The 25,833-nt window shown below is 38.4% G+C and overlaps 1 protein-coding gene across 2 annotated transcripts; it reads left to right on the top strand.

Annotated features, from left to right (window-relative positions):
* The first annotated feature begins 53 nt into the window (after positions 1–53).
* On the top strand, positions 54–22,178 carry LOC104362650 (inter-alpha-trypsin inhibitor heavy chain H3). 2 transcript variants are annotated; one of them, XM_042799606.1, is made up of 22 exons: positions 54–143; positions 4,274–4,297; positions 4,935–5,101; positions 6,108–6,212; positions 6,632–6,794; positions 7,740–7,850; positions 8,489–8,614; positions 9,182–9,298; positions 10,068–10,236; positions 10,558–10,683; positions 10,933–11,114; positions 12,079–12,264; positions 13,219–13,358; positions 13,746–13,900; positions 16,048–16,075; positions 16,458–16,465; positions 17,334–17,384; positions 18,010–18,123; positions 18,709–18,913; positions 20,010–20,182; positions 21,828–21,939; positions 22,040–22,178. In XM_042799606.1, the coding sequence occupies exons 1-22, from the start codon at positions 54–56 to the stop codon at positions 22,167–22,169; spliced, it is 2,682 nt and encodes an 893-aa protein (XP_042655540.1). In that variant the 3' UTR covers positions 22,170–22,178. The 2 variants fall into 2 exon arrangements, with proteins under 2 accessions (XP_042655540.1, XP_042655539.1); XM_042799605.1 differs by lacking the exon at positions 16,048–16,075 and adding an exon at positions 15,698–15,703 and having other exon boundaries at positions 16,458–16,484.
* The last annotated feature ends 3,655 nt before the right edge of the window (positions 22,179–25,833 follow it).

Below are 25,833 nucleotides of genomic sequence, written 5' to 3'. Positions count from 1 at the left end.
AAAGCATTATATATGTATGCATATCATTGAGATTGGAATCTTTTTTTTCCAAAATGGAAACCCATCTATTACTTTGTATTTTATTATCGATTCCTGCCTTTGCATCATCAGACTTTTTGGTAACACATGTCCGAAACATCAAGGTAAGTAATCAACCATGTGTGGGGCTCCCATTCTTCATAGGTTAACTTCCTGCCATTTATCAACATTTATCATAGAGTTAATACAGTGCTGCCACCGGGAGCTCTGTGTTCTCTGCTATCACTGAACACAAAATCACACTTGGGACTCAGGCTACTTTACCTCTAATCATCCTCAGTTTTGAAGCAGCTCTGAAGCAGCTCTCCTATCTCTCTTTTTAAAAGCATAACTTTCTTCTATTTTTCCTGTCATCACCACATAATGATAAAATGTTTTAGTGGTCTTATACTTAAATGTATAAAACATCCCAGGGAACTGACTTTAGCACCTCTAAAGCAATGCAAAGTATTAGTGAAAAGATGCTTCCAGGAAGCAGAAAACACAAGTAACGTGGCATTTAGATAAATATGTTCACTATCCAAATGACATAGTAGGATTTTTCTGAAAAGACTTGCACATTAGCATAACATGAAATCTATCTCTGTCCTTCAAAGACATTCTCTGTTTGTCTGGATCTCAGAGTAAGGCAGTGCTTCCTGATGTTCTGCCTAATTTTCTTAAGTTGCCAGCCATATTCCTCACCTCAATAAGTGATTTTCCCCTCTCTCAGCAGTTAGTTATATACTATGAAAAGCTGAAGAGGGCATATCTCTTTAGGGAGCATTGTGGGCTATTGGGTAGAACAGGACAAGGCAATTTACAGTCAATTTCTTTTGATTAGGTTATGGTCTTTGCCAAGACTTTTTCCTTGTAAATCAGGATAATAACATATCTAACTTTTAAAAATCAGTTTGAGATTTATTGCTGCAAATTGGAGATGCCATGGATTCTTACTATTTAATCATTATGTAGCCCAGATATAATGTTGCTTTTCCCTCCTGATTACTACACTACCTGTTGTTCTCGGTATGTCTTGTGATGCTAAAGCCTTCCTAAATGGAAAATGGCCAAAGTTCGCTACATGCAGAACACTACAGAAAAGTCAGCTGATTCTCCAGGTTTTGCTATATTCTTTATGCAAATGTAATTTGATTGCTATGTAGTGTGAAGGTCTCAGTTCCCATCCCTGTCTTGTCTCCTTTGAGCAAGTAGTATGCCAGTGAGGAGTGATGAAGCATGGCTGGAAGTCTGGCTGATGATCTTCAAGCTGTCAAAGCTGCTTTTAAAGCCATAGCCAGGTAAACACAATTGGTAGACTCAGTTCTGCTGAAAATTGAACAAAAATCTGAATCAAAGATCCCTGCATGCACCTGTACACCTTGTTCCTATGCATGCAGCTACTAAGGGTGAGAAAGTTTTTCTAGATTAAAAACTACCTGTAGAACTACATATTCAAAGCATCCGAAGCACAAGTAGCAATGATACAGGCTTCCTTTTAAGGCCATCTCATTTTGGCAGCTGCAAGACTCCTACATAGCTCACAAGGAAGTTTAATTTTCATAGTTTAGCTGCATTATGGTCTCTTCTCTGTGATAGCCAATTAGCATTACTTGGGATGATGAAATCTTGAATGTTGCTGTAGATTTGGAAATAATTTTCATGCCTTATTTTTCCTTTGTAGTACTTAGGGATATATGCAAATACCTTGTTTAGTGTTGTGAATTCCCGGAGGTCACTCAAGTTAACTGTACAGTCTTTGCTGAATGTTTTGGTCATGCTGTGTTTTAGTTTCCCAAGCTGTAAAATCAGGGCATCTTTCTGCAGGTACTGTAATGGGAATCCTCTTTTCCGTCCCTGTTTTGTTGGGAGTTCAGATTTCTTTTTTCCTTTGCGTTTCCTCTCCAATTTCTATAGATTTTTTTGCACCTATATTCTTTGCTGTTGCCACAGCAAAACAGTATTAAACAAAAGCAGAATTTCTCACTGTTCTACAACCGAAAAAAAAATTATAATAATTGTTGCAACTGGCAAATATGTGGAAATACCATAGAAACATTTTATCAAGTAACCATAATTACACAAGGTAGAGGACATTAAAATCTCAGTTTGATTTAGAATTGCATAACATATTTTTCAGTGATACACTATCTCTTTCTGCCCACACAGCTTAAATGACCTTGGTATTAGTGAGGTCTCTATGAACGTCCAGGTGATTCATTAAGAATGAAAAAAAATTACAGAATCACCTAATCCACTTACCTGCGCAAATCAGGGTCAACTGGAGCAGGTAGCCCAAGAGGACGTCCAGCTGGGTTTGAGTATCGGCACTGAAGATACAAAGTGACTAATGCCTTTCACTGTTAGATTTTTCTGTATTTTCTTTTCCAGTGAGAATGGCAGAGTACCCCCCAAAATATTTACAGAATCAGAACAGATCTCTTTCAAAACTACTGTAGAACCCATAATTCTAATACAGAATGTGCACAACAGCAATTCTGTAAAAATGAAGTGCAGGCAAAGTATCTTTTAATTTAGGAGGTAGTACTCAGAATTGCAGAATTTGTAACTAAAGAACACATTTTTTGTAGTTTTTTGCACTCTTAAACTGCTTGGTAATTCCACTTTAAGGAAAAGTTTGTACCAAACAAACTGACATTTCAATGACTTTCAGCTTTTCATTTACCAGGGTCCATACCTCAGTTTGTGTTTTGTAGAGGGAAATGACATTACAGATATAGAAGAGATAATTTATGTTTTGGAAAGGACAGATTTGAATTGGTGTATACTCTAGACAGGCATTTAAAAAGCTCACATAGGTTTGTGAAACAGGAGAGACATACACACAGAAATCATCTGTATGGCAATAACAGTTCGAAAGATGAAACTAGAGGAAGCCCTACACAGGCTTTTGGGGCAGACTCTTACAGAAGTTGAGAAGCCTTGCCCCCAAAACCTTGCAATACCATAGACTTAATATAGTGTCTTGAAAAAAACTCCAAAATAAACAAAAAATAACTGTCTGTGTCTCAGTTTCCAACCTGGAGAACTCCTAACTGTGAAAGGTAATAAAAGCCTTAAATGTACCGGACATGTGTATCTGACTTGATACTTTATTGTATCTTTACCCCTCTATTTGGTGGAGCAGGTAAACATGCTTGCACAAAATGTGACCTATGAAGCACTTTGAGCCAAAAGCGATAAGATCTTTGCAGCTGAGTTTACGGGAATGGAGTTACACAAGCAGTTATGTTAACATGATTCAGTACGTATGTTTGAAGCCTGTTCTCTCTTTCAGAGGAGGGTACATGGTATTTTTGTACAGCTGCTGGTATTTGCACCTGGTCTGGGAGCAAATATGCCAAAAAAAAAATTCTAACAGCTTTTTTTTTTCCTCCATGCAGTCCTTTGTAGTGACCACCCCTCCTCTCTGTAAGCCTGCTGAATTACCATCTTGCCTCTTCATGTTAGAATGAGAGGCTGCTGGAGTGAAACAGGAAAAATTTAGGAGTGAGTCTGAAAGAGTTTAAGGATGGGTCTGCCTGATAGTTTGGATGTGTGTGAGACTAGAAAAAAAAAATTTGCAAACGCTTTTTTTATGCTTTGATACAACCCCCTTTTTTCTTCCAAAGGAGAATTAGTTTGAAAACATATAATACGTGGCACAGGACCCAGAACCAGGAATTCCCCCCCAAAAAATGTCACCCTCAGGAAAAGGTACTCTGTTTTCACTTTGATGTGACCACACAGCTGTCCTATACTCAAGGAAGCCATTTTAGGCAGATTTTAGTGTGTTCTTTAGTCTCAACAACATTTAAATATAAATGGCACTGAGTATTCAAGTCTATTTTCCTCTCACTCTCCCCTCATCTCTGGGCAGTCTATTCTTTTTTTTCAGCTGAAAGAAGATAACTACTTCTGTCACTTAAGCAAAATAGAAAATCAGCAACATTCAAAGTTTAACTTACCTTTCAAACCTGTAGTATTTAAGGTGCATTAACACCAAATGAAAACCAAAAGATTCACCAAAACTGGGAATGCTATAAGCAAAATAATTATACCTGCCTCAGATGCCTTACTTTTCCCTCAAATTTGCTTCAGTTTCCTAATGAGGATCTTTCTCAAGCCTTCCTTCTCCTGGACAACTTCTTTTGACTTGGAAGCAGAAGACAACTACATAGGTGCTGAGTGATTTATTTCTGAATGCAGCTTTCCTACCTTAGTCATGACTTTTTCCCTGTTTTTCTCTTTACAGAAGCGAAATGCTGATAATGACTTGGTGAGTAAATCTTGGTTTTGTCTGGGCTACTGAGAAAGGCTTACAGTGCAAGAATATTCTTACAGTGTTCACAACATCTTTCTGTGAGCCCAGTCCAGACAAATGGGTATTTCTGAGTGTGTGATGAGGAGTAGCCCAGAGTTGCTCGTTTTAGGCAGTAGGAGTAAGTAGTTCCTTTCCAAGCTCTGATGGAAACTCACGGACCAGGAAAGAGAATGAACAAATTATTTTTAACGTTGTTGTATTTGAATAAATAGCAAAGTTGTTGGAAGTCACTAATACAGTGAGGCAGCAGTAAGTTGTTGTGCTCTTTGACTACCCATAAACAAATGTTGCAGTCTCAGTAGAGAACCCAATTTTTATAAGGGCAGTATCTTTGCTGTGGTGGCAGTATTTTGTTAAAGAGGCTGTAGTTATAACTTGTGGAATAGCATCGTGATGGCAGTGTGATAGATATCCAAGGAAATACAGCTGTGCTCCTATTCTTATGTTTAGGTCTTTCTTGTTATGCTTTAGAGTGATAGAATGTCCTGATGAGATTTCTTTTTAAAAATATGATTATGACTGATGAAGACAGACATCAGTGTAACAGCTAAGTCTTTTTTTTTTTTTTTTTTTTTCATTTTTCAATCTACAGGTTGTCAATGGGATAGAAATCTATAGCATGAAAATTGATAGTAAAATAACTTCCCGATTTGCCCACAATGTCATCACCAGTCGAGCTGTCAATCGTGGAAATGTGCACAAAGAAGTCTTCTTTGATGTTGAACTCCCTAAGACAGCCTTCATTACCAACTTCAGCATGTGTGTAACCTTTACAATATTGTTAGAGAAGACTAAGAATCCATGCGAATGCAACTGGGACAAACTGAACCCAAATGTTATTTTTTATTTTGCCATTTGGTAGATTTCTAAATGCCTTCTGGGTGATTTTCTGGTACTGTTAACTTAACATGCAAGATGCTTGGAGAAAGGCAGATATTGGTATATCCAGAGAAAAGATTACTAATTTTCAATTCTTTCTATTCATCATCATGGACCTTAGGGAATGGGGGATCTTCTCTGGAGACCCATTCATCTTTTCAGAAATACCACTTACTTACTCTGGTGTTATCAAACCAGAAAAGTTCCATTACGTAATTTCCCTGATGATTTATAGCTTAATTTATCTCTTAATTTAAAAATCATATTTGGATGAAAGGCAGGATATAGAGAGAATTATCCCTTTTTCACACCATTATGAGGTTTAATCCAGTTTAAACACATCCATCTCTGCTAATCACACTATGACTGTTTTCTTTCAGTGAAAAGAAACAGTAGCTTTTAGGGTAAAACTACTCTTAATGCATATGCTAGAACTTTTGTTATAGGATGAGATGAATTCCCTGTGAGAAATCCCTGTTTAGTGGTGTAAGGAGTTTAAGGATGAAATGTTCAGCTGTAGATAGGTACATTTGGACAGATGAGTCTCATCCAGAGAATCAGCTTGCCATTAGATGAGATGGCCAAGCTGCTGAAGTGTAGGAATATAGCAGGTGTAACTAGTGTTGCTCTCAGCCCAGTTTTGATCTAATTAATTTTCAAAGTAAAAATTGGTTTAGTTTCTCTTTGAGATACTGAGCACAGAGCTCTGCATTCCATCTAAATACACTGAGAAGACCAGCTTCAGTGCAAGTGCTCAAATCTTGGCAATATCAGATTCCTGAAAGTGCTTTTTAGCAAACCAATCAATAAACAGAGAATTGCCTATATTAACTTTTCATGTATTTGTGCAAACCATTCAGCTAAACCAGAACTTTTTAATCTGCAGGACAATTGATGGTGTCACTTATCCTGGAACTATAAAGGAAAAAGAAGTTGCAAAAAAGCAATATGAGAAGGCTGTTTCAAAGGGACAGACTGCTGGTCTTGTCAAGTAAGAATGATGTCTTGTGTGGCTTCCACACCATCATCCCATAGCAAATTCTGAGGTTGGAAATACTTTGTTCTGGCATATTTCTGAAGTTTGTTTTTTACAGGATCAAAGGACAATCATTAAGATAAAGTTGTAGTGTAAATTATAAAAAGGAAATATAACTTCTGACCACGCAGCCAGTATCTGCAATTATGGAAAGACTGTTTCTGCAGCTTTCATGGACTTTGTATGACCTGTTCCTGGGATTAAGCTCATTGGGAAACTTGAATAAATTCTACAGTTTGAGTATTATTTTAGCAATAGATCAAAATTCCCATCTTTATTTTACTCCTTTTGTGAAAATCATACCTTACCAACCCCAAAAATAAATATTGTGAAAGAGCATAAAGGTACTCTTTTTCCTACCCACTTAAATACAGAGCTTCAGGAAGAAAAACAGAAAAATTCACTGTCTCAGTCAACGTTGAAGCAGCCAGTAAAGTCACTTTTGAACTCACATATGAGGAACTGCTGAAGCGACAGTTTGGAAAATATGAGATGTTCATCAAAGTAAAACCAAAGCAGCTTGTCAAAGATTTTGAGGTAAATGGCAAATTGTATCAAATTGGACTGTAACTTAAGAGATGATGAAATTCTGTGCATCCGTTGAAGGTGGAGTACCATGGTCATTCCCACTGACTCACAGGTGAGCTAAAGGCCCATGATAGTATTTCTGGTTAATCACCTGGGGAGTCCACACCAGTATGCTTTCGTGCAGATTTTTATTTGTAAGCCTGACAAATTGGCTCAGCTACTGAGCCTCCAAAAGAAATTATGTACAGAAACCTGAAAAAGCCATTACAATGCCTCAGGGTAAAATAGAAGACTAATAGCTTTTATAAATGCCTTTATAGCATACACTACACCTTGCTCACACCACCATAAAATTACATAATCTTAAATTACAGTGATATGTATATTGCATTCTAGAATACTATGGCTTTTGTGTGCCAAAACTTGTCTTCGATCACTCCTATCTGCCTTGCTAAAAACCCAGCTCTAAGGCAAAATGTTTTTCCTTTGTATGCCCAGAACATACTGTGTAAAAGTCAGCATCCAAACTCAACATCTGTAAGAGTTTATGCAGCATTATTTTAAGCACACTGTGATAGAAGACCTACTGAAATATAGGTTGCAGTTGGGCACAGCTCACAGCTAGTGGCTGGGTTATGTTTTTGAAGGACAAGTGTTTACTGGCATTTTACAAAATTCCAATATCTAGCTTTCAAATAAGTTATATTTCTATTAAGGTTTATTTGTTTCTAGCTTTGTTTTTAACTTCTGGGTATAAAAAGGCCTGTTTGGCTGATGGTGTGTCCACACAAGAGTGGATTTGGACTGGCATTATGAATTACAAAAGTAAATTTCTTTTTCTTTTATGAAAATCCCTCTTTCACATCTGTAGTTGGCTGCTGATCTTCCTGTAAATGGCTAAGTTGATATATTGTGGGGTAATCAGTGACAATGAATTTTCAATTAATATTTCAGATTGAAGTAAATATCTTTGAGCCCCAGACTATCACCGAGCTTGAAGCAGAAGGAACATTCATCACTAATGAGCTACAAAATATCATTAAAAAAACTTTTTCAGAGAAAAAGGTACAATGACTACTGCATTCCATAATTTATTTATTATGGTTATAATTCTGAAATAATAATGTCAGTGCTAGCAATGTAAGTGAGAAGGAAAAAAATAGAGAAAATGCAATAAAGTCTTGTCTATGCAAAGGAGCTCTGAATTCCAAGCTAGCAAGTTGAAGGCCATCTCCACACAGTTCAGAAGTCACGTAGCTGTTGGCATGGTACTGTACACAAACTAGTAGGCCTTGTTCCACAGCAGTAGTTGGAAACCTGGATACCAATAAGACTATTACTTACAGAAGAACTGAGCCAGTAACAAGTAGTTTTCTCATGTATGGAGGTGATAGAATTTCTAAGACATAGACTGTCCAAAAGCCTTATCAAAGGTGTCATTCAGAGTGGAGGGCTGAACCAAGGTAGATGGGAAAGTAAACATATGAAGAAAGCTCTAGATAGCAGCCTTCATATATCAGTTACCCATCAATAAATATATATAAATACATATGGATACAGCTAATATCTAACCTGATAAAATAGATTATTCCTATGTCCATGAATATAAATACACTAGTTTTACAAAAATGCTAACTTTTTTGTGTCCTGTAGAAAATGTTAAGCTATTAAGGTTCAGATCTAATGAAGGCTTTTCTTTTCAGGGGCATATCTTTTTCAAGCCAACACTTGATCAGCAGCGAACCTGTGCAAATTGCTCACAGTCTGTCTTGGATGGGGATTTTACTGTAAGATATGATGTGAAGAGGACAACTCCAGATAATGTGCAGGTAAATCTGACAGCTGGAAATTTTGAACTGTTGAACAACTTAGCTTGCATAGTAGAGGTCAGAGAGCAGTGAGGCCCAGCTGTTCCCTGAAGGACAAGGAGCCAAGTGTGACAACACAGCTGACAGCACAGGGGCTTCACCAGCCACGAGCCCAGTCCCCACAGCACCTGAGCAAGGCAGACCCAGAGATGGTAATCAAATTCAACTGGGAGTCCAGGTCACCAGACAAGTTTGTGGTGATGAGGCAGCCTGAGGTCAAGGTGGGAAGTCAGTCTGTAGGGTGGGATCCACATCAGTGGAGTCCATGGACAGGAACAGGTATGGCTGTGGCAAAGCTGGAGACAGGCATTCTTACAGTGTAGCTCAGGCAGGGACTAAAGGCCCAGGCTTGCGCTTAAATGAAGCTCCTGGGCCCATGGGCAGAGGTGAGACTGGTCAGGGCCATTAAAGCCTTTTAGTCCACTCAGGGGCTAGACACTAAGTGAAAGTAATTTCTTGTTTATCCATTTTATCTTTATAATATCCAAAAGTATTTTTCTTATTTTTTTTTTACATTTTATTTTTCAGATTGTCAATGGCTACTTTGTACACTTCTTTGCACCAACAAATCTTCCAAAGTTGCCCAAGAATGTTATTTTTGTTATAGATATTAGTGGCTCGATGTCTGGAAGACAAATACAACAGGTAAGTTATTACATTGCTATAGAGTCCCAATGAAAGAGCCCCTGTTTTGATGGAAGGGACATGGTGGTTTATAGTCCATATGCCCTGCTTAAGCTATACCAAGTGGTTTTATGCTGTGACCTCTCTAATGTTCAGTACCATAAGTGATAGTTTGAAATGTTACTGTAGAACAAAGTTCTATACGTTTAGGCTATATTTATTTATAAACATTATTAGTTCAAAACTCTCAGAATTTCTAGAGAGCTCTGTCATGTGTACTGGACAGTTCCAAAATTAAAATGTGCATAGGGTATTATGTGCATTAACTATGTTGTTCATTCTGTCTCCACTGGGAAGTGCCTGCTTTTTTCATAGTTATGACTCCTTATTCTAAGCTAATGTTTAGAATTGTCAGGGTTTGGTGCTGCATCAAAATATCCATGCTTGCTTGTGCATGAGCTTCTCCACCAACCTGTAGCCACCCAATTCCCATCACTTGCAATTTGCCATGCCAGCTTACCTCAGTGTAAGCAACAATCCATGACATGAGACCTGATTTTCCTCTCGGCTACAAAGATTTACCAGATGTAATTGCAACTGGGTGACTTCACTGGAGTTACTCTGAAATAGACACAGGGACTGGCAAAGACAGAACAAGCTCAGAATTTTTGCACAATATACTGTGTAAAAGTTAAAAATACCCAAATGCTGAGAGATTAATAATGTAAAATCTGTAAGCACCTATTTCGTTAAATATTGAACCATACACTTAAATCTCTTTGTCTTACAGACAAGAGAAGCACTTCTAAAAATCTTAGATGACATTGCAGAAGAGGACTTCTTCAATTTCATACTGTTTGGTAGTGAAATACACACCTGGAAAGAAACATTAATCAAGGCCACTCCTGAGAATTTGGATGAAGCAAGGAAGTTTGTTCGAGGCATTGACACTAAAGGCTGTAAGTACTTTACTGTATTTGCCAGTAGGTCACTGTGTAAGTTAATTTATCAATTCAGTCTGTGAACACAGTGCTACATCTTTTTTTAATTTGTTAAATTACTGATGAGACACTCCTAAAGTTTAAATTTACTCAGAACATGACATCTATTTTTCCTTATGTTTCTAACATCCGGGTACTTTTCTGTCTTAACTTACCACTGCTTGCAAACCCAAATCTTTCATTTTCATACTGTAATCAGATCTCCTCAGATTGCAGTGAAAAATGGGCCTTTATTTTGACTCTCTGTGTTGAAACCAAATTTCTACATCTACCTTGCAGTGACAAATTTACATGGTGGTGTAATGAGGGGAATTGATATGCTGAATGCTGCTCATGAAAGAAACGTTGTGCCCAAGAGAAGCGCATCTATAATTATCTTGTTAACAGATGGACAACCAAACGTAGGTAAGTTTGTGTTGGATGGGATAATAGAGAGAGTGAGTTAACTAACCAGAAAACGCTCCGTTAAAATTGGCCTCCATCTTTGACTTCTGAATGCTTTCATGATTGAAATGCTACTATACCACTGTTATACTACTAAAGTAAGTTTTGATAATGCCTCCTAAGAAATCTGAATATGACTAGCCACATTTAATTTTGTGATAATTTTATCTATTTATGAAGAAAACTTAAACTTTTTCTGGTTTGATGCAGGTGTATCCAATACTCAGGACATTCAAGAGCATGTAAAAAAAGCCATTGAAGGAAAATATCCCTTATACAATCTTGGTTTTGGTTATGATGTTGACTACAACTTCTTGGAGAAGATGGCACTGGAGAATAAAGGATTGTCCCGTCGGATTTATCCTGATTCTGATGCATCTTTACAGCTTCAGGTACAGCAATCACCACTTAAATTAGATGAGAGATACATTAATTCAGATAACTCTACAGACGCTCTTATTTTGAAGTAATCAAGATCCCAATGTGTAATCTGGTACTGAGATACTCAAGAGTTTTCTGTAATCAGAATATTAGTTGCATTTAATTTTCCCCTTTCCTTATATAAGCAGAAAATGGAAGGACAGTAAAAGGGCGATACTGTGGGCTGTGGTAGAGGGTTCAAAACTCAGCATAGGGCGACACAAGTCATGGTTCTGAAATACAGTTTGGTGTGCAGTAAAATTGCTGCAGTCATTTTATCTCCCATACCTCACAGATTGTGTCGTTAATGTGATGTCAAGGGAAGAGAAGGATGGCAGAGCATAAAGGCTCTAGATACTCTGTCTTTAGGAAGTTACTGCAAGCAGGTGTATATTACCATATTTGCAAAGCATTTTATAGTCATGGAAGCCATGAGAACAGGTATAGGTAGTACAGAGTTGACCTTTTTTACTTCTCACATTCCAATAGCAGCCATTTGAAAAATTCACCAAAGAATTTAGATAGTGGATTTCATTGCAAGATCTGCCAAAAATCAAATACCTACTCTCCTTTGGCTTGTCTTGTCATTTCAGTCTCGTCAGGAATTAGATCTAGAAACTATCAAATAGGGAGGAAGCTTGGGATCCCTCTTGATTAACACTGATGTAACTCATCATCCACAGCATGTTGTTCTCAAATATTTTTTCACTCTCTTAGTGAGACTGAAGAGTTTGTATGCCCTTTCTCATTTCCATTATTTGTAGATTTGTAGGCCTTGTACTCTGTGATTTAGCTGATTATTTACATATTTCTTCTAAAATAGGGTTTTAGTTTTCATTGATGAAATAGCAGGATGTGTCTGGGTACAGATCTACCTATGAATGAAAGAAACAATTATAGTTTTCCCCTTTTATTTTGTTTTTGTTTTTCCTATAGGGGTTTTATGATGAGGTATCGAATCCCATGCTCACAGATGTGGAGTTAAACTATCCAGAAAATGAAATATCAGACCTAACTAAAAACAGTTTTAAGCATTTCTATGATGGGTCTGAGATTGTGGTGGCTGGGCGCTTTATAGACAACAACCAGAACAGTTTGACAGTAGATGTGAGAGGTGAAGGCGTAAGTATGGATTTCTTTGACTTAAGTAAGGTACACAGTGTCTGAATGTTCAAAGCTGGCAATGCTTAAAATATTTACTCGTATTTCTTTACCTCGGTGACAGCATGTGTTACTGCATGTGTGAGAAACTAAATGCACCAAGGTCATTGCTTTTAAAACTGCAAGTTATTTGCCTAACTCAGTCAGGTATACTATGGTCAGTCTGGAACAAATTTGTGTAATGTGACTGGATTAGCTTTACTAACAGATTTTTTTTTTTTTTTTTTTTTAGTTTAGTCTCTAAATGTCCTACCTGGTTCTTTCAGGAGCCAAAAGTTCAGTGTTCAGACACTAGTCTTCAGTAGGTGAAGAAAACTGGTGGATAAGCCAGTTGAATATTTGAAATGCCTTCCTCTTGAAATAGAACTCCACTTCTAATATGAACCAAGTGATCTAAATAACTCTCCAGATCTGGATTCTGCAAAAATATTTGCCTCTGATCTTCAAGAAACACAACACAAACATATTGTAGAACATCATATCATAAATACCGTGAACTGTGTATATACGCTGTGCATTGTGGCGTATTAAATATATTATATGAAATTAGGTATATTTCAAGTATAAATAATGTATTATTAGTAAGTTAGACAGCATATCTGCTCGAATACGTTCCTGTATGAAATCAGCATCATATTCATAGTTCTTTAAATCCTGAGTAGCCAAATTCTAATGAACAAAAATGCCATGTGAATTTGGAAACTGCATTATGTTCTATAGCATACACTATAACCTTCACAGAAGTAATGGAACAGAGATCCTGATACAACACTGACAATTTCCTGGGCGAGTGCTCTGTAGCACCAGGCAGTTTTTCAATTTAATAAGATTCTCAGATGTGAAGGTCTTGATTTTGGGACGTTCTGGAAGTCCCTGGCTATTTATGGTACAGAGAAGTTTCCTTCTTCCTAACAGGCTAATGATGCCCTGTCATATACTACACAACAAGATGCTGAGCAAACAGCTAAAGCTTTCCAAGAACAACAGTACATATTTGGAGAGTACATTGAAAGGCTCTGGGCTTATCTCACCATTGAACAACTCCTGGAAAAACGGTAATTTTATCCAGCTATGAACCCCTTTAAGCCATCTGACTGGTGCAACTTCTAGGATGTGAAGCTGAAATTCACATCACACTGAGGTGCCAATGGAAAAGCATAAAAAACAGTAAGGAAAATCCCCCAACCTTTTCTCCTCCCCAACCTCAGTATTCCTGTTTCAGGTTGCAAATTATGCAATTTTAAATTCTTGCAAATATAAAGCAGATTTGCCTTTTTCTTGGATTATCAGTGGGATCAGAAGTACTCTTAGACTATAACAAATATTCCTTATTGATAAATTAGCTGCAGAGAAATTACTTCATTTTAAATAAAAACATTTAATCCAGAGTTCAGTGAGTAATTTAGCAAATGTTGATGCTAGAGATCTCTACCTGTATTCAGTATTGCAGCTACAGGAGAAGAAAAGGACAATCTTACAGCTGAAGCCCTGGATCTCTCACTAAAATACAAGTTTGTAACGCCACTGACATCCATGGTGGTAACAAAGCCAGAAAACTATGACAATCAAGATGGGATTGCCGATAAACCCATTGAAGGTATAGACATTTTAACAATTTTACTTTACTTGAGAAGTCAAGTGTTCCTCTGATGTTTCCCTAAAGAAGAGCTTTTGTGTGGGTACAGTTTTAAACATGTATCTGAAAACTCCACTTTCCAAGCCTTACATGTGTATGGTTTATACAAAATTACTTTTCACTGTAAAGCACATTTCCATCAAACCATCCTTTATTACTAAATCATACAAGGCAAAATACTATAAATTCAAAATAAGTGTATTTTAAGCTAAATATTAAAATATTACATAAAAAAACCCCAAACCAGATGCATTTATAATCTAATAATCTAGATATATTCAGTTTAGTTCACATCACTTTCTCCTGTATTTTTCTACATAGCTCAGTTTAGGGGTAGATGTAGTAACATCTTTCTACACGAGAGGGGAAAATTTGCATATCTTCCTCATGCAGGATATATCAGGCTGTAAAAAGATGGAGATTATATCTGTAAAACACAGTATTCATATATACTGCAGAAAGAGAAGCAGTTATATTGCTAGCGTACAGTTTGTTCTCATCTGATGCTCTGGCTAATTATTAACTCCTTCCTCAGTAAAACACTGTGCTTTCATACATTTCAGCCTGTTTGTTTAACCTGTATGAAACAAAAAGGCTATTCCTCTTCAGCAAAGTAAGGCAAACGCTATCCTCTCAGTGCACCCAAAGCCACCCTACCCTCATCCATATGCATTGTTCGGGCCATCCTCATCTCTCTCATTCAACAGGCCTGACAAACCTCTTGTGAGGCTTTTCAAGCTGTTCTATTAGCACCCATTATTTTTTCCCAAAACTTTTGCCTAGTGCCCCTAAAAGTTCCTCCCAGGCTCTGTGTGGGCTCTCTGCTGGCTTCTAGATGAAAACTTTTCTTGTGTCCTCAATTTGGCATGGTAACTTCAGGCATTTTAGCATAACAGAGATGCTCACTGGAGGTTAGTGGGTTTTTCTTTCAGCTGGGGTAAGTCTGAAACCATTTAGTTACTAAGTGGCCTTCAATTCTGAGTAATTCCTCAGGCATTCTGCTGGTAAAAGTTTTGCATTATTTTTCATAACTATCATAATGGGATACTGACGTAAAACCACTTCATGCTTAATTTAACATTCAAGTCACTACACAGCATAATGACTGTAAAGTTTACAGCTGGAGTCTGTAAGATGGAAAAACTCACCCAAACATGACAGAAGTGGCAGCTACTCAGAGTGATCTTCAGGTCTTTGTTTTCCCTTTCCAGGTACAAAGGCCCTTTTCTGAACCTCTTTCCAAGTAAATCCTCTTTATATACAGAAAGCATAGAGCAGGAATAGGAGAAAATACTCAAAATGCTGCTGCTGTATAAGAAAAGAAAATTTTTACACACCCTAGAGTCTAGATTCACAAATAGGATTACTGAATCATCCAGTCAGTGTTAACAGAATGATGCAAATGCAGAAGAGTAAGAGCAGTAAGGAACATTTTGCAATGTGGAAATGGCATAAGAATAAAACAATTACTAATAGCGCTCTTGACATATGCATAATTAATTGCAGTTTTCCTGCCCCACATAACAGCTTTTTACTTTCAGTGTGCTTCTGTTTAATTTACAAATATTGAGTTGTATCAATGGGAAGAAATGGAACTGTAAAATACCAAAGATACCTGGTTGAATTGTTAGAGGTCTAAATTTTTTTTTTCTTAGAATATGTTTTAACAGGGTCAGAATCCTTCCTGTTTAATCATACAACTGAAAATGTAAATTTCTGTTTTTCTTCCTTTTACTTCTTACCTGCCCATGGTAACAGCTGAAGGTATGTACATTTCTTACTAAATTTACTTAATATTTTTAACTGTTGGGGATGGGTTTCCTGCATCACTTGATCTAGGACGCAATATTTTCATAAAATTCTTGGTAAATAAATCAAGACTGTGTTATAAATAAATTAAAAGCTTTTCAGCTGGAAAAGTTTGAAAATACCATTTTCAGTGTGGTTCCTCCTATCTCTGATAACTGCAGCATCCCACCATCACAAAATTCAGGCCCAGTACAACTGCGTTGCTGCCCAGGGCTGGCACTGTCGACTCCCAGATACCTGTGTGCAGCGTCTCTCATACAGAGATGCCTTCACTGATGCAGTGATTGCTGCTTCTTCAGCACAAAGCCCTGTCTTCAGACAGCCTCTGTAGCTTCAGATGTAAGAAGAGTAGAAGACTAGAAAAATGTGGAAGCAGGAGGGTAAATCTTACTGGCTTCCCAGTAGAACAGTTTAGAACAAGGTGGCACAGGAGAAGAGCAGGCTGTCCCAGCCTCTTAAAGAGCAATCCCCATGCCTTTGGAGAAGTAACATTTTTGCTGAAAACTAGGGTGTGCTTTCTGACTGTTCTGACATTTGCTTTGTTGTAGTACTAAATAAACTGTTATGACTAAGTTTTTCCTTTTTAAATATTTTGAAATGTATACATAATTACAAGATTTTGAAGTTGATTTTGGTGGAAGGAAGGAAGAGGGAGAGATTGGGTTTTATTCTTTCTAGCCTCTAAAATAACATTGTGTTTCATTCACAGCACAGCCTGTCACAGCTGTTCAGCAGCGTAAGTCATTAGTTTAAGTTTCTGAATGAAGCAGCATCTGTCAAAGGAAATTGATTCAGACAACTGAAATTACTGGAGAGATAGAAACTGCATTTTCTGGCTTTACAACTGCATTTTAACAAATACTACCAAATTCTGCTCGCTACTAAAATTCTGCTCATTGCTAAAAACACACTTAAAGGTTGAACAATACCAGATGAAAAAGTTTCAGCTAAATAGCTTTCAGGGACTAAATGCCAATTCATCAAACCACCATTTTTTCCTGAAGATTGTTTCCCAAGAACAGAGGATGGACTTGAATTTGCATCTCCTTTGGAATTATATAAAGCAAGGGACTATGATGTCAACATCTCTGGCTAAATTAATATGTCCAGTTACTCATACAAAAAGAAACTGCTTTATTCAAGAGAGAGAGGCAGCAACAGACCCTTCGGGTTGCTGGTTGGGCAATCCTGGAAATGGGAGAGTTAGATTTAATTTTTTGCCCTTGAAAAAAACAAATGCCAAAACCTCAGAAGTTTTCAATGCAGATGTTGCATTTCCTTGCTGGTAGCCTAATCCTTAAGTCTGCGACGCTTGTGTCCTACAGATACATTACTTGAGCCTTGTGGAAACCCTCAAAGCAATTTAGAATACATGTGAAATCCATCTCTGTCCTGAAGCTTTTCTTGATTCAAAAGGGGCACAAACTGTCATTCCATGGACTATATGCTTTAAAAACTAGGATGGAATTAGCAATTTACCTAGCATATTAACTTCCTGGCATCTTACATGTACTGTGCTGATAGCATGTAAATATTCCATTTTGATGTGAGTTTTTCTAACATTTTTTTTCTTTACTATCTGCAGCTCCACAGCTGTCTTACCTATATAATGCACACCCCACATGGTATACTAGTGGTGAGTAGCTTGAGTAGTGTCTGCTTGAAGGAGAACAGAAGAGGGTGTTTAAAACTGAATTGCACAGTCCTTATGAATCTTTTGGATAATGCCCTTCCACAAAAGCAGCCGTTTTTTATTTCCAAGGGGCTAGCATTTTAATTAAACATCTCTGAATGTTTTTTAAAGATAAAGTAACTCAGATTATATATGGTCATTTTCTTAGTCCTCCTTCCCATTGCTAGGCTTTCTGTTGGTAACTGCCTATTCTCTATTCAAGTGAACTTCCTGCCCTCACTAATACTTTCAAGGCCCTCTGAGATGAGCACTTAGCAGTAGCCATCCTGAACCCACAGTCCATGTGCCAGATTTTGCAGGGGTCAGGAGACACAGGATATATGCCACGTACCTGGGAAAGATGAGGGGAAAAAGGACGTGGTTCACTTTGGGGAGATGGTAGCAGCTTGCTTGGGGGACCCCACCTCTCCTTTGAGGATGGGCTGGATGAGCTGGGCATAGAGCTTGTGCAGGGAGCAGTTCCTGCTGGTCCCCAGCGTCGGCAGTTCCACTGCCACAGTGTTAAATGCTCATGTGGAACTTTGAACCTGTGTATCATTATACAAATAACAGTGATTTGCCTTAACAGTTGATGGAGATCCACACTTCATTATATCAGTGCCACAAAAAAAAGATGCCATTTGTTTCAATATCAATGAAAACCCAGGTGCTGTGTTAAATTTAATAAATGACCCAGTTACAGGTGAGTCTTTATTTTTTTTTTTAAATACAGTAAATCAGGATACTTAAAATGTCTTACATTTAAAAGCTCTTTCTCTCTTGTATACTGTGTAAGCTTTTTAGCCAGCAAGGTTAGTAGGAGTTCCTGTAGCTGTGATAGGGTACCATTACCATGACTGCATTTTCACTTGGAGCAAAATGAACCTCTAAACTTTGTTTGAAAACCACTGTGAGAGTTGAGACACATAGTTTATCTCAGTGAGTAGTGGTACAGGCAATAAAATAATACTTATGTTGCCATTTCAAGGAATACCTGGTAAAGAGAGACTGATGTCACTCAGGCTATTTATGCCCATCACAGACTCTTTGTACTCTAGGAAATATCAAACTTCCCTCAGTAAAATGATTGTTGCCTTTGTGGAAAATCACAGAACAGCCCCCAGAGCTTTATTCTACTTTGGCACAAAGATGCATAAGTAATTCTGATCTATTTTTCAACTCTTATTTGTTTCCTTGAGTTGTTCTTAAATTTCCATTACACTCCTTGACACCAGTTGATCAGGTCCTATCTATAAAACAATACATGATTGTTTCCTTTTTATATTAGGCATCACAGTCAATGGACAACTCATTGGTGATAAGAGAGCAAATAGTGATGCAAAGATCCAAAACACGTATTTTGGAAAACTTGGCATTGCAAATAAGCACCTGGATTTAAAACTGACAGTAACTCCTGAGAAGATCACAATTCAGAATGGCAATGAAAAAACAAGTTTCACCTGGCTTGACTCAGTCACCTTGCAACAAGAAGGGTAATGCTTACAGAAAGGGTATCAGGCTCCTGATTTACTTTCTACACTTTTTAAAGTTTTGCTCAATAATGTAAGATTTGTTGTCTGAATATATGAAAGAAGCTGATTCAAGTCCTGCTGGATTCTGCTCTCTAGTTTGTTGTGTAACTGCTGAATGATTATTCACAAATTCCTCTGCTTTGAATAAGTAATTGAAGAATTTCCCCTGGTTTTCTATTATTGTGACTAAAGTAAAACTAGATTGATTAATGCAACAGTGTCTTGCAAGTACTCAGAGTAACTTTAGACATAGTGTGTAATCCTTCAAAGAAAGCCATAATAATGTGCTGTAAACAATCTCCATTTAAAAAAAATGGAAATTGTGATATATATAATATGTACATTTTGCCTTGTTAGCAGGTATATTTTCATGAGACATAATCATTTATACCTGTGCAAAAGGAAGTTTAGAAAAGGAATGAGCGGCATTTCCTTCTCCTCCTCCTTTTTTACATTTTCATTATGTACCCGGAATAAAATTACTACCTTCTTAAAGCATGGCACTGCAACAGAAAGAGCACTGGAGCAGAACTGTTATTCATACAGCACTTTTTTTTATGACGGCCACATTGATGATGTCACTAACACAATCAGAAGCAAATCTTCTTTATCCTAGCAGTAACCTAGAAAGTTCAGGAGTTGTCTTTTGTGAAAAAAACAAAAGGAGAAAGTGTTAGGTACCTCCAGGCAAGGAAGTGATGTTTTTATCAATAACGTTTTTATTCCTGATCATGATGTGCTGTATCTACATATCACTAACCTGTATGTGATTAATTGTGTTATTAGAGGATGAGTTTTGGCAGAAACATCTTGCTGAGAAGTTTAGAGGCTAGGTAGCTTTCTACAGTGTAATTTATTATGAGTCTTGTACTGTCTGTGAACACACAGAGATTCACATGGACCAAACTATGCAGCAAACCCACTATTTTAAAAAACACTGAGCAATTTATTAAGCCATGTTTGGTTTTGAACATGTTTCTTCTTCCCAAGTTTTTTCTCATTTCTGTTAACTCTGGGAAGCACAATGTCCTAAGTCAAGTTTTTCTTTTTTCTTCAGTTTAACTTTGATAATTAACAGCAAAAAAAGTCTGGTGCTCCAAATGGGCAGTGGTGCCTCATTTGTTATTGTTTTGCACCAAGTGTGGAAGAAACATCCTCTCCACCAAGATTTCCTAGGACTGTATGTGTTGGAAAGTGATAAACTGTCTGAACAGACCCATGGATTATTAGGTATGACTCCATTTAGTGTTTCCCTCCTTGTCTTTTCTTATGAGGCTACAGAATTTGTAGACACAATGTTGTGCTTAGCCTTTCTGAACTGAGATACTGGAGGAAACTGAGACGACATTGATTTGCAGTATTGTGATTTCTGACAAACTATTCTGAGCTCAGACTTTATGTATTATCTTTTCTTAAATTCCTCTGCTGCTGCTGAAATCACTAGCATCCATTGTTCTCACTTGCATCTTTAAACTTCTTTAACTTGCTAAATCCCTGCTACAGATTTTTTTTTTTATTATTACACTATTCCTTCATCCTCTTGGATGGTTTGATCTCCCCTTTCATCTTTATCATCTTTCTTCTAAGTATAAGCACTCTGAGAAAATACATGTGTTTGCTTGGTCAAAATTTGCCAAACCTCAGTTAGGGCATCCTTGTAAGAAAATAAGTTGTTAAGGTATATCTTGATTTCCTAACATACATTAAAATCACAGAATGCCTTGTATCATCTAAAATTTTCCTGTCAGCTGACATTCTTTATTCTAGTAGAAGGCAAAGTTGCTAATTCAGGGATCAAAATTTTGACCCCATTGAATCCTGTTTTCTGCCAGTGTAGTGGGTTTGGTGGTGTGTATTCCCTGTTAGAAAATACACAGACAGCAGCCATTTTCCCTTGCTTTCCAATTTCACTTACAAAATCAGGTAAGGACAGCAAACATTCATTTTGGGTCAAAATGTTTACTCACTGTGGAGAATGAACTGCTGTGAACTTGCTCTTCTCAATCTTGGTATGCACTTTGAGGCCTGAGGAGAGTGAGCCAAGGTATCCGTGGTAGTAGCACATGTTAGGTCCATGTGTCACGGGAAATGCTGTAACAAAACAGAAAAAGAGCAGAATAAAGATGGAATGTTATTTATGCTTTCCTGCTCCAGTCTCCTCAGGCTAAAGGATTTCTCCACACAGAGGTTATTCTGCTGTGGTATAAATTGCAAGTAGCAAGAAAATTGCAAAAGCCCACGTGACATGTGGGTACACCATGTTGCAGTTCACTGACACATCTCACTGCTATTTTTATCATCTTTGATTTTGCCTCTGTGCTTCACTATGTAATCTAAAATCTGTGCTCATTATAGCACTCAAAGAACCAGCATCATCCTGTACCAGCCCAGGCAGAGCAAAAGTCTGCAAAAGCTAATCCTGGCAGGAGTGTGAAAATGCCTTAGATGTCAGCCTTGTCCTGAGCATAATCACATCCAGCAATTTCACAGATCAACAGGCATTATTTGATTTAAAAAAAAAAAAAAAAAAAAAGCTGAAGACTTGGAGAGTATGTAATAAATACAACTGAATAGTCAAGACACAAAGTGAAGGTATCTTGAAGGATATCTAGAAACGGCTAATTTTACTGTGCACTCAGAAGTTGGAACTTACATCCAGATGATATGCATAGTATTCTGGTTTACCAAAAGTAAATAATACCATAGGCATATGTTCAACCTTACATGAAACTTCATGTTTGCTTATCCACTGAAAACACTGAGGGGACATGGGAAACAGCATGGGAGCATAGAAGTTCTGGGCTTTCTTTGTGGTTTGTTTCTGTTTTGGTGTGTGCAACATGCTTGAAATGGTAATTTTGGCTTCTATTTTTAGGACAATTTTTCCACCCCATTGACTTCACCATACTTGAAATTCATCCTGGATCTGATCCCAAGAAACCAGATGCCACAATGATTGTTAAAAACAGTGAACTGACAGTAACAAGGTAAAAAATAATTAAGTCCTTAGCAAAGACTTACGAAAGATTACCTTGTCAAAGTGCAGTTTCTGCTTTGATACTCCCATGACTGTATTTTTCCTTTCAGAGGCTGGCAGAAGGATTACAGAAGAGATCCTAAGCACGGTGTTGATATTCCTTGCTGGTTTGTTCATAACAATGGAGCTGGGCTGATAGATGGTGTTCATACAGACTATATTGTTTCCAGTCTGTTTTAAACAACTACAACTTCCTCCAAATTATACAGACTATTTGTCTGAAAGAATAGTATTTTTCAAAGTTAAAGAAGTATTAAAAATACATAAGCTTACCATGTTTGGCAATGCCAAGGTGTGATAGATTCTCACAGAGAGTTTTACTGCATATTTGATCAAATCATAACTACTTAACAACTGTTCTGCTTGTGTGCACAGGCAACACTCATCCCCTGAAATATCCTCATTTTACTGAATTAATTTACTAGTTTTAAAATTCTGATTTAAAATGTTACTTCGTACAACGTACCAGAAACATTTTACCCAATTTTAAATAAAAAACTGAGGGTCAGGAATGATTTAAATAAAAGCATCAGTACTTAATGCCTTGCTCTGTTATTCTAACAGCTATTAATGTTTTCATTCCGGTTTCACAAAGCCCAGGATGCCAGATGCATTCTGAAATTCCAACAGGAGGACAGCTGACAGACCCACACACACTTCAGGATAATTCAGTAGTACTTAAAAACCATCTGACCACTTGACTGTACAGTGCTGAGGGCTGGTGCAGTGCCATCACACGAGATGACTGCCAGCATCCAGGACGTCTGTATGTTAGTATTTTAATTTGAACCTAACTTTTGAATGCCCAGATCTTTACAAATTAATGAAATACCACAATTCCAAACAGCACTTGGATTTAAGTAATAGTATCTGTCTTTTGGACAGCATCTTTTTTGTGTAAGACCTATTACTGAAATGCCATTACTGTCTTCCAGTAAAATTCCTCCTTCTCTTCCCCTAACAGACTTTGTGTACGTATTACAGGGCAAGAAGTATCCCATTTATTTATATATTCCTTTTGTACTGGAAGAAATTGTAAGCTATTAGTTCTAAAGCAAAAAATAAGCAGATTTCTTGTTTACTTCAAGTAGTCTTTTAATCAAATCAGCCATAGCAAGGCAATTGCGCAAAGTAGAAAATTTCCCTTCTGTTATATGGCAAGGAGAGAAAGTCAGTGTGTGTGAAACTAGAATGCAGGCACACATGAGGAAAAGGGACTGTAGTGGGAAAAATTCAGGGGCGATATGTGGTGGGTTAAATGGAAAGAACAAAGGTAGAGGTGAACAAAAATGCAATGGAAAAATCAAAGAGGAAAAAAATAGAGGAAAAATATGCTTCCTGTTAAATTTATGGGAGAGACAGGCTCTCTCCAGGAACAGAATCCTTTACTAAAAGCAGAAGTTTTATAGCAGAAGAAAAAATTAATTCTTGTGAGGAGGGGGTGTGTCACAGTAGCTAGGTATCTCTGCCTGCTGGATTCAGGCAAAAATGATGAAAGAACACAGTAGTTTCTACAGAAGTTATTAAGCTACTGAAAACTGAGGAAGCCAGGGAGAGGAACAGGAAGGAGTGAGAGAAGACTAGAAAACTTAAAATAGGAAGGTTCAGTTTACATGGTTCTGAATTTTTATTCTAAGATAATGAATTAGATGAAATAAAGCAATGATCCATTGTGGATCCTGAGACAGGACAGGAGCTGTGGCACTGCCCATCAGGGCTGGCCCCGTACTCAGGCGCTCCCTTAGAACAGAAACCCACAGCTGTGGGCAGCAGATCTTGCCCTACCTGGCCGGCAGAGTTTAGGCCCAAGGCAATGCTGGGCCCAGCCTGAGCCCGAGCTTCCCTGCTGAATTAGTGGGGCTGGGGCAAGGCTCCAGACGCGGCAGGAGTCTCGTTGGCTGTGACTGAATTGTCAGCCAGAAGGTGACCTCAGGGGCTCTAGTCTGCTTTTGCACGGCTTCCGGGGCAGCCTGAGAAACTCCCTCTTAGACCAGTGGAGATAGAGAAATCCCCTTTTCAATATGTAGTTCTTCCAAGATCGCTGCAATGAGGGGATTAACTGCGAATGTAGCTAAAAGTGACAACAGGGAGAGAGAGCAGTAGCAGACAGATGCTTACAGTTAGATAAAAATTTTACTCCTACTGCTGACTGGTACAATGCTGGTTAAAAGAGAACAGCGTGATATGTACTGTGTATTCTGCATCGGAATTAGAAATTACAGAATGCAAAATATTCATTACTGTGTCTGCCTCCGGCTTCTTGAGCGTAGGAAATCGGAAGCCCATCAGAGCTCACTTCAGGGCTTGGAAAGAGCAGGAGGAGAGTGACTAAACAACAAATTAAGACACAATTCAAACAGAGGAGTGAAATGGAACATACAGAACGGAAAGCACATGTGCACAGGGGAAGAAGCACTGCGGCGAGGATTCGGGCGTCGCCGTGACCACCAGGCACAGCGGTGGCAGGGGGCTGCTGCAGGGAAGACAGACGTCCTTCGGGGTACAGCCGGCGAGCCCCTCTTTTAAGGCACGAGAGGCTCCATCAGCTGGGGGCGGCCGCAGGCGCGGTGCCCTGGGCAGCTCTGGGCCCAGCACCTCAGCGCGGCGTAGGCGGGCTGGATGCGGTCCAGAGGATAGCAACAGCTTTGCAGAGAAGTTGTAGAAAGATGGGGGGAAAAAAACCAAACAAACAAACAAATGAAACCATGTAAAAAGTTTCTGCGAGGAAGCGCTGACATCTGGGTTTGTCCCCATCTGGCAGGGTCAGCCGGGTCTGCTGCTGCGTGCGCTGAGAGGGCGGCTGTGGCGGGTGGGCCAGGGGGGCGGCTCAGGAGTGGTGTGTGCACCCCTCAGCCTTGCTTACAGCCAGGGCAACTGGGCGAGGCGCTCCTCGGGCAGGCCCCACCGCTCCCTTTCAGCTTTATCTCCTACCCCGGCCACCAGCGGGCAGGTGGAGGAGGCGACGCGCAGACACCCTGTGACTGAAAGCAGGGGTTTTTTAAATTTGCGGTAAGTCCACTGATAAAACCCAGCATCCAGCAGCATGTAGTTCAGATACCAAGTTCATTTCTAATGGGAACAACCTGCTTTGCAAATTGGCAAGCCTGTTTCTGATGTGGTGACGCAAGCGAGCTGGTGTGTCCAGTTCCCAAATTCCACATTTTCTGCTGTGTAATTCGTCCAGCCAAATCTGCACCTCAGGAGTACAAGCAACTCACACAAATGTATCTTGGCTGCATATCTACACAGTTCTCCTAAAAACAGGCTTCTAATTACACAATTTGCTTTATCTTACTGACTTTGGCAAGAAATTTATTCTCTTTTAGTACGTTGCTTTAAAATAACAGGGTTCTTCCAGTTCTATATTATTGGCAGGATAGAAAGCAACTTTTGTTAAACCTTCTACAGTGCTGGCATAGAAGATACGTTGTTCAAAGTTATATGGGAACTGAGATTCTAACACACAAAATCATTTGGGAATTAAAATTTATGAAAAAAACTGAAGACTATACCTATAACCTTCATTCCATGGGCAGAGGCTTCTGTGTGTATGTTTCCTCTGAAATGTCACCTCTGTGCACCACATGTTGCTTTGAGCTGCTCATTATTTGTAAAACATCTTCCAATATTTGCAAATGTTGCACTAAATGGTGCCAAAAAAAGCTGCTAAATCTCAGGGTTAAAATGCTGGCTTTTGCAACAAGTCAGAGGTCTGTTTCACAACAAGGCAATGTCTGTTTTGCAGACGTTTTTAAAGCAGAGTCTCAGGAATCTTGCAACAATAATTGGGACTGCAGCCAGCATGGGCTGCCATCCCTGCTCATGCTCGCATTGCTAATGTCAT

The sequence above is a fragment of the Tyto alba genome, unplaced genomic scaffold (genome assembly GCF_018691265.1).
Source record: "Tyto alba isolate M040663 unplaced genomic scaffold, T.alba_DEE_v4.0 Super-Scaffold_3, whole genome shotgun sequence".
NCBI classification, from domain to species: Eukaryota; Metazoa; Chordata; class Aves; order Strigiformes; family Tytonidae; genus Tyto; species Tyto alba.
The sequence above is the reverse complement of the archived record's forward strand: the minus strand, read 5'-3'. Positions and strand labels throughout refer to the sequence as shown.

What these genes read in the sequence shown, in the direction of transcription:
- LOC104362650 (XM_042799606.1), top strand. Translation starts at nt 54, where the DNA reads ATGGAAACCCATCTATTACTTTGTATTTTATTATCGATTCCTGCCTTT. An exon ending in ATGCATCTTTACAGCTTCAG is followed by an intron (nt 11,115 to 12,078) that starts GTACAGCAATCA and finishes TTTTTCCTATAG; the next exon opens with GGGTTTTATGATGAGGTATC. An exon ending in TAGATGTGAGAGGTGAAGGC is followed by an intron (nt 12,265 to 13,218) that starts GTAAGTATGGAT and finishes TCTTCCTAACAG; the next exon opens with GCTAATGATGCCCTGTCATA.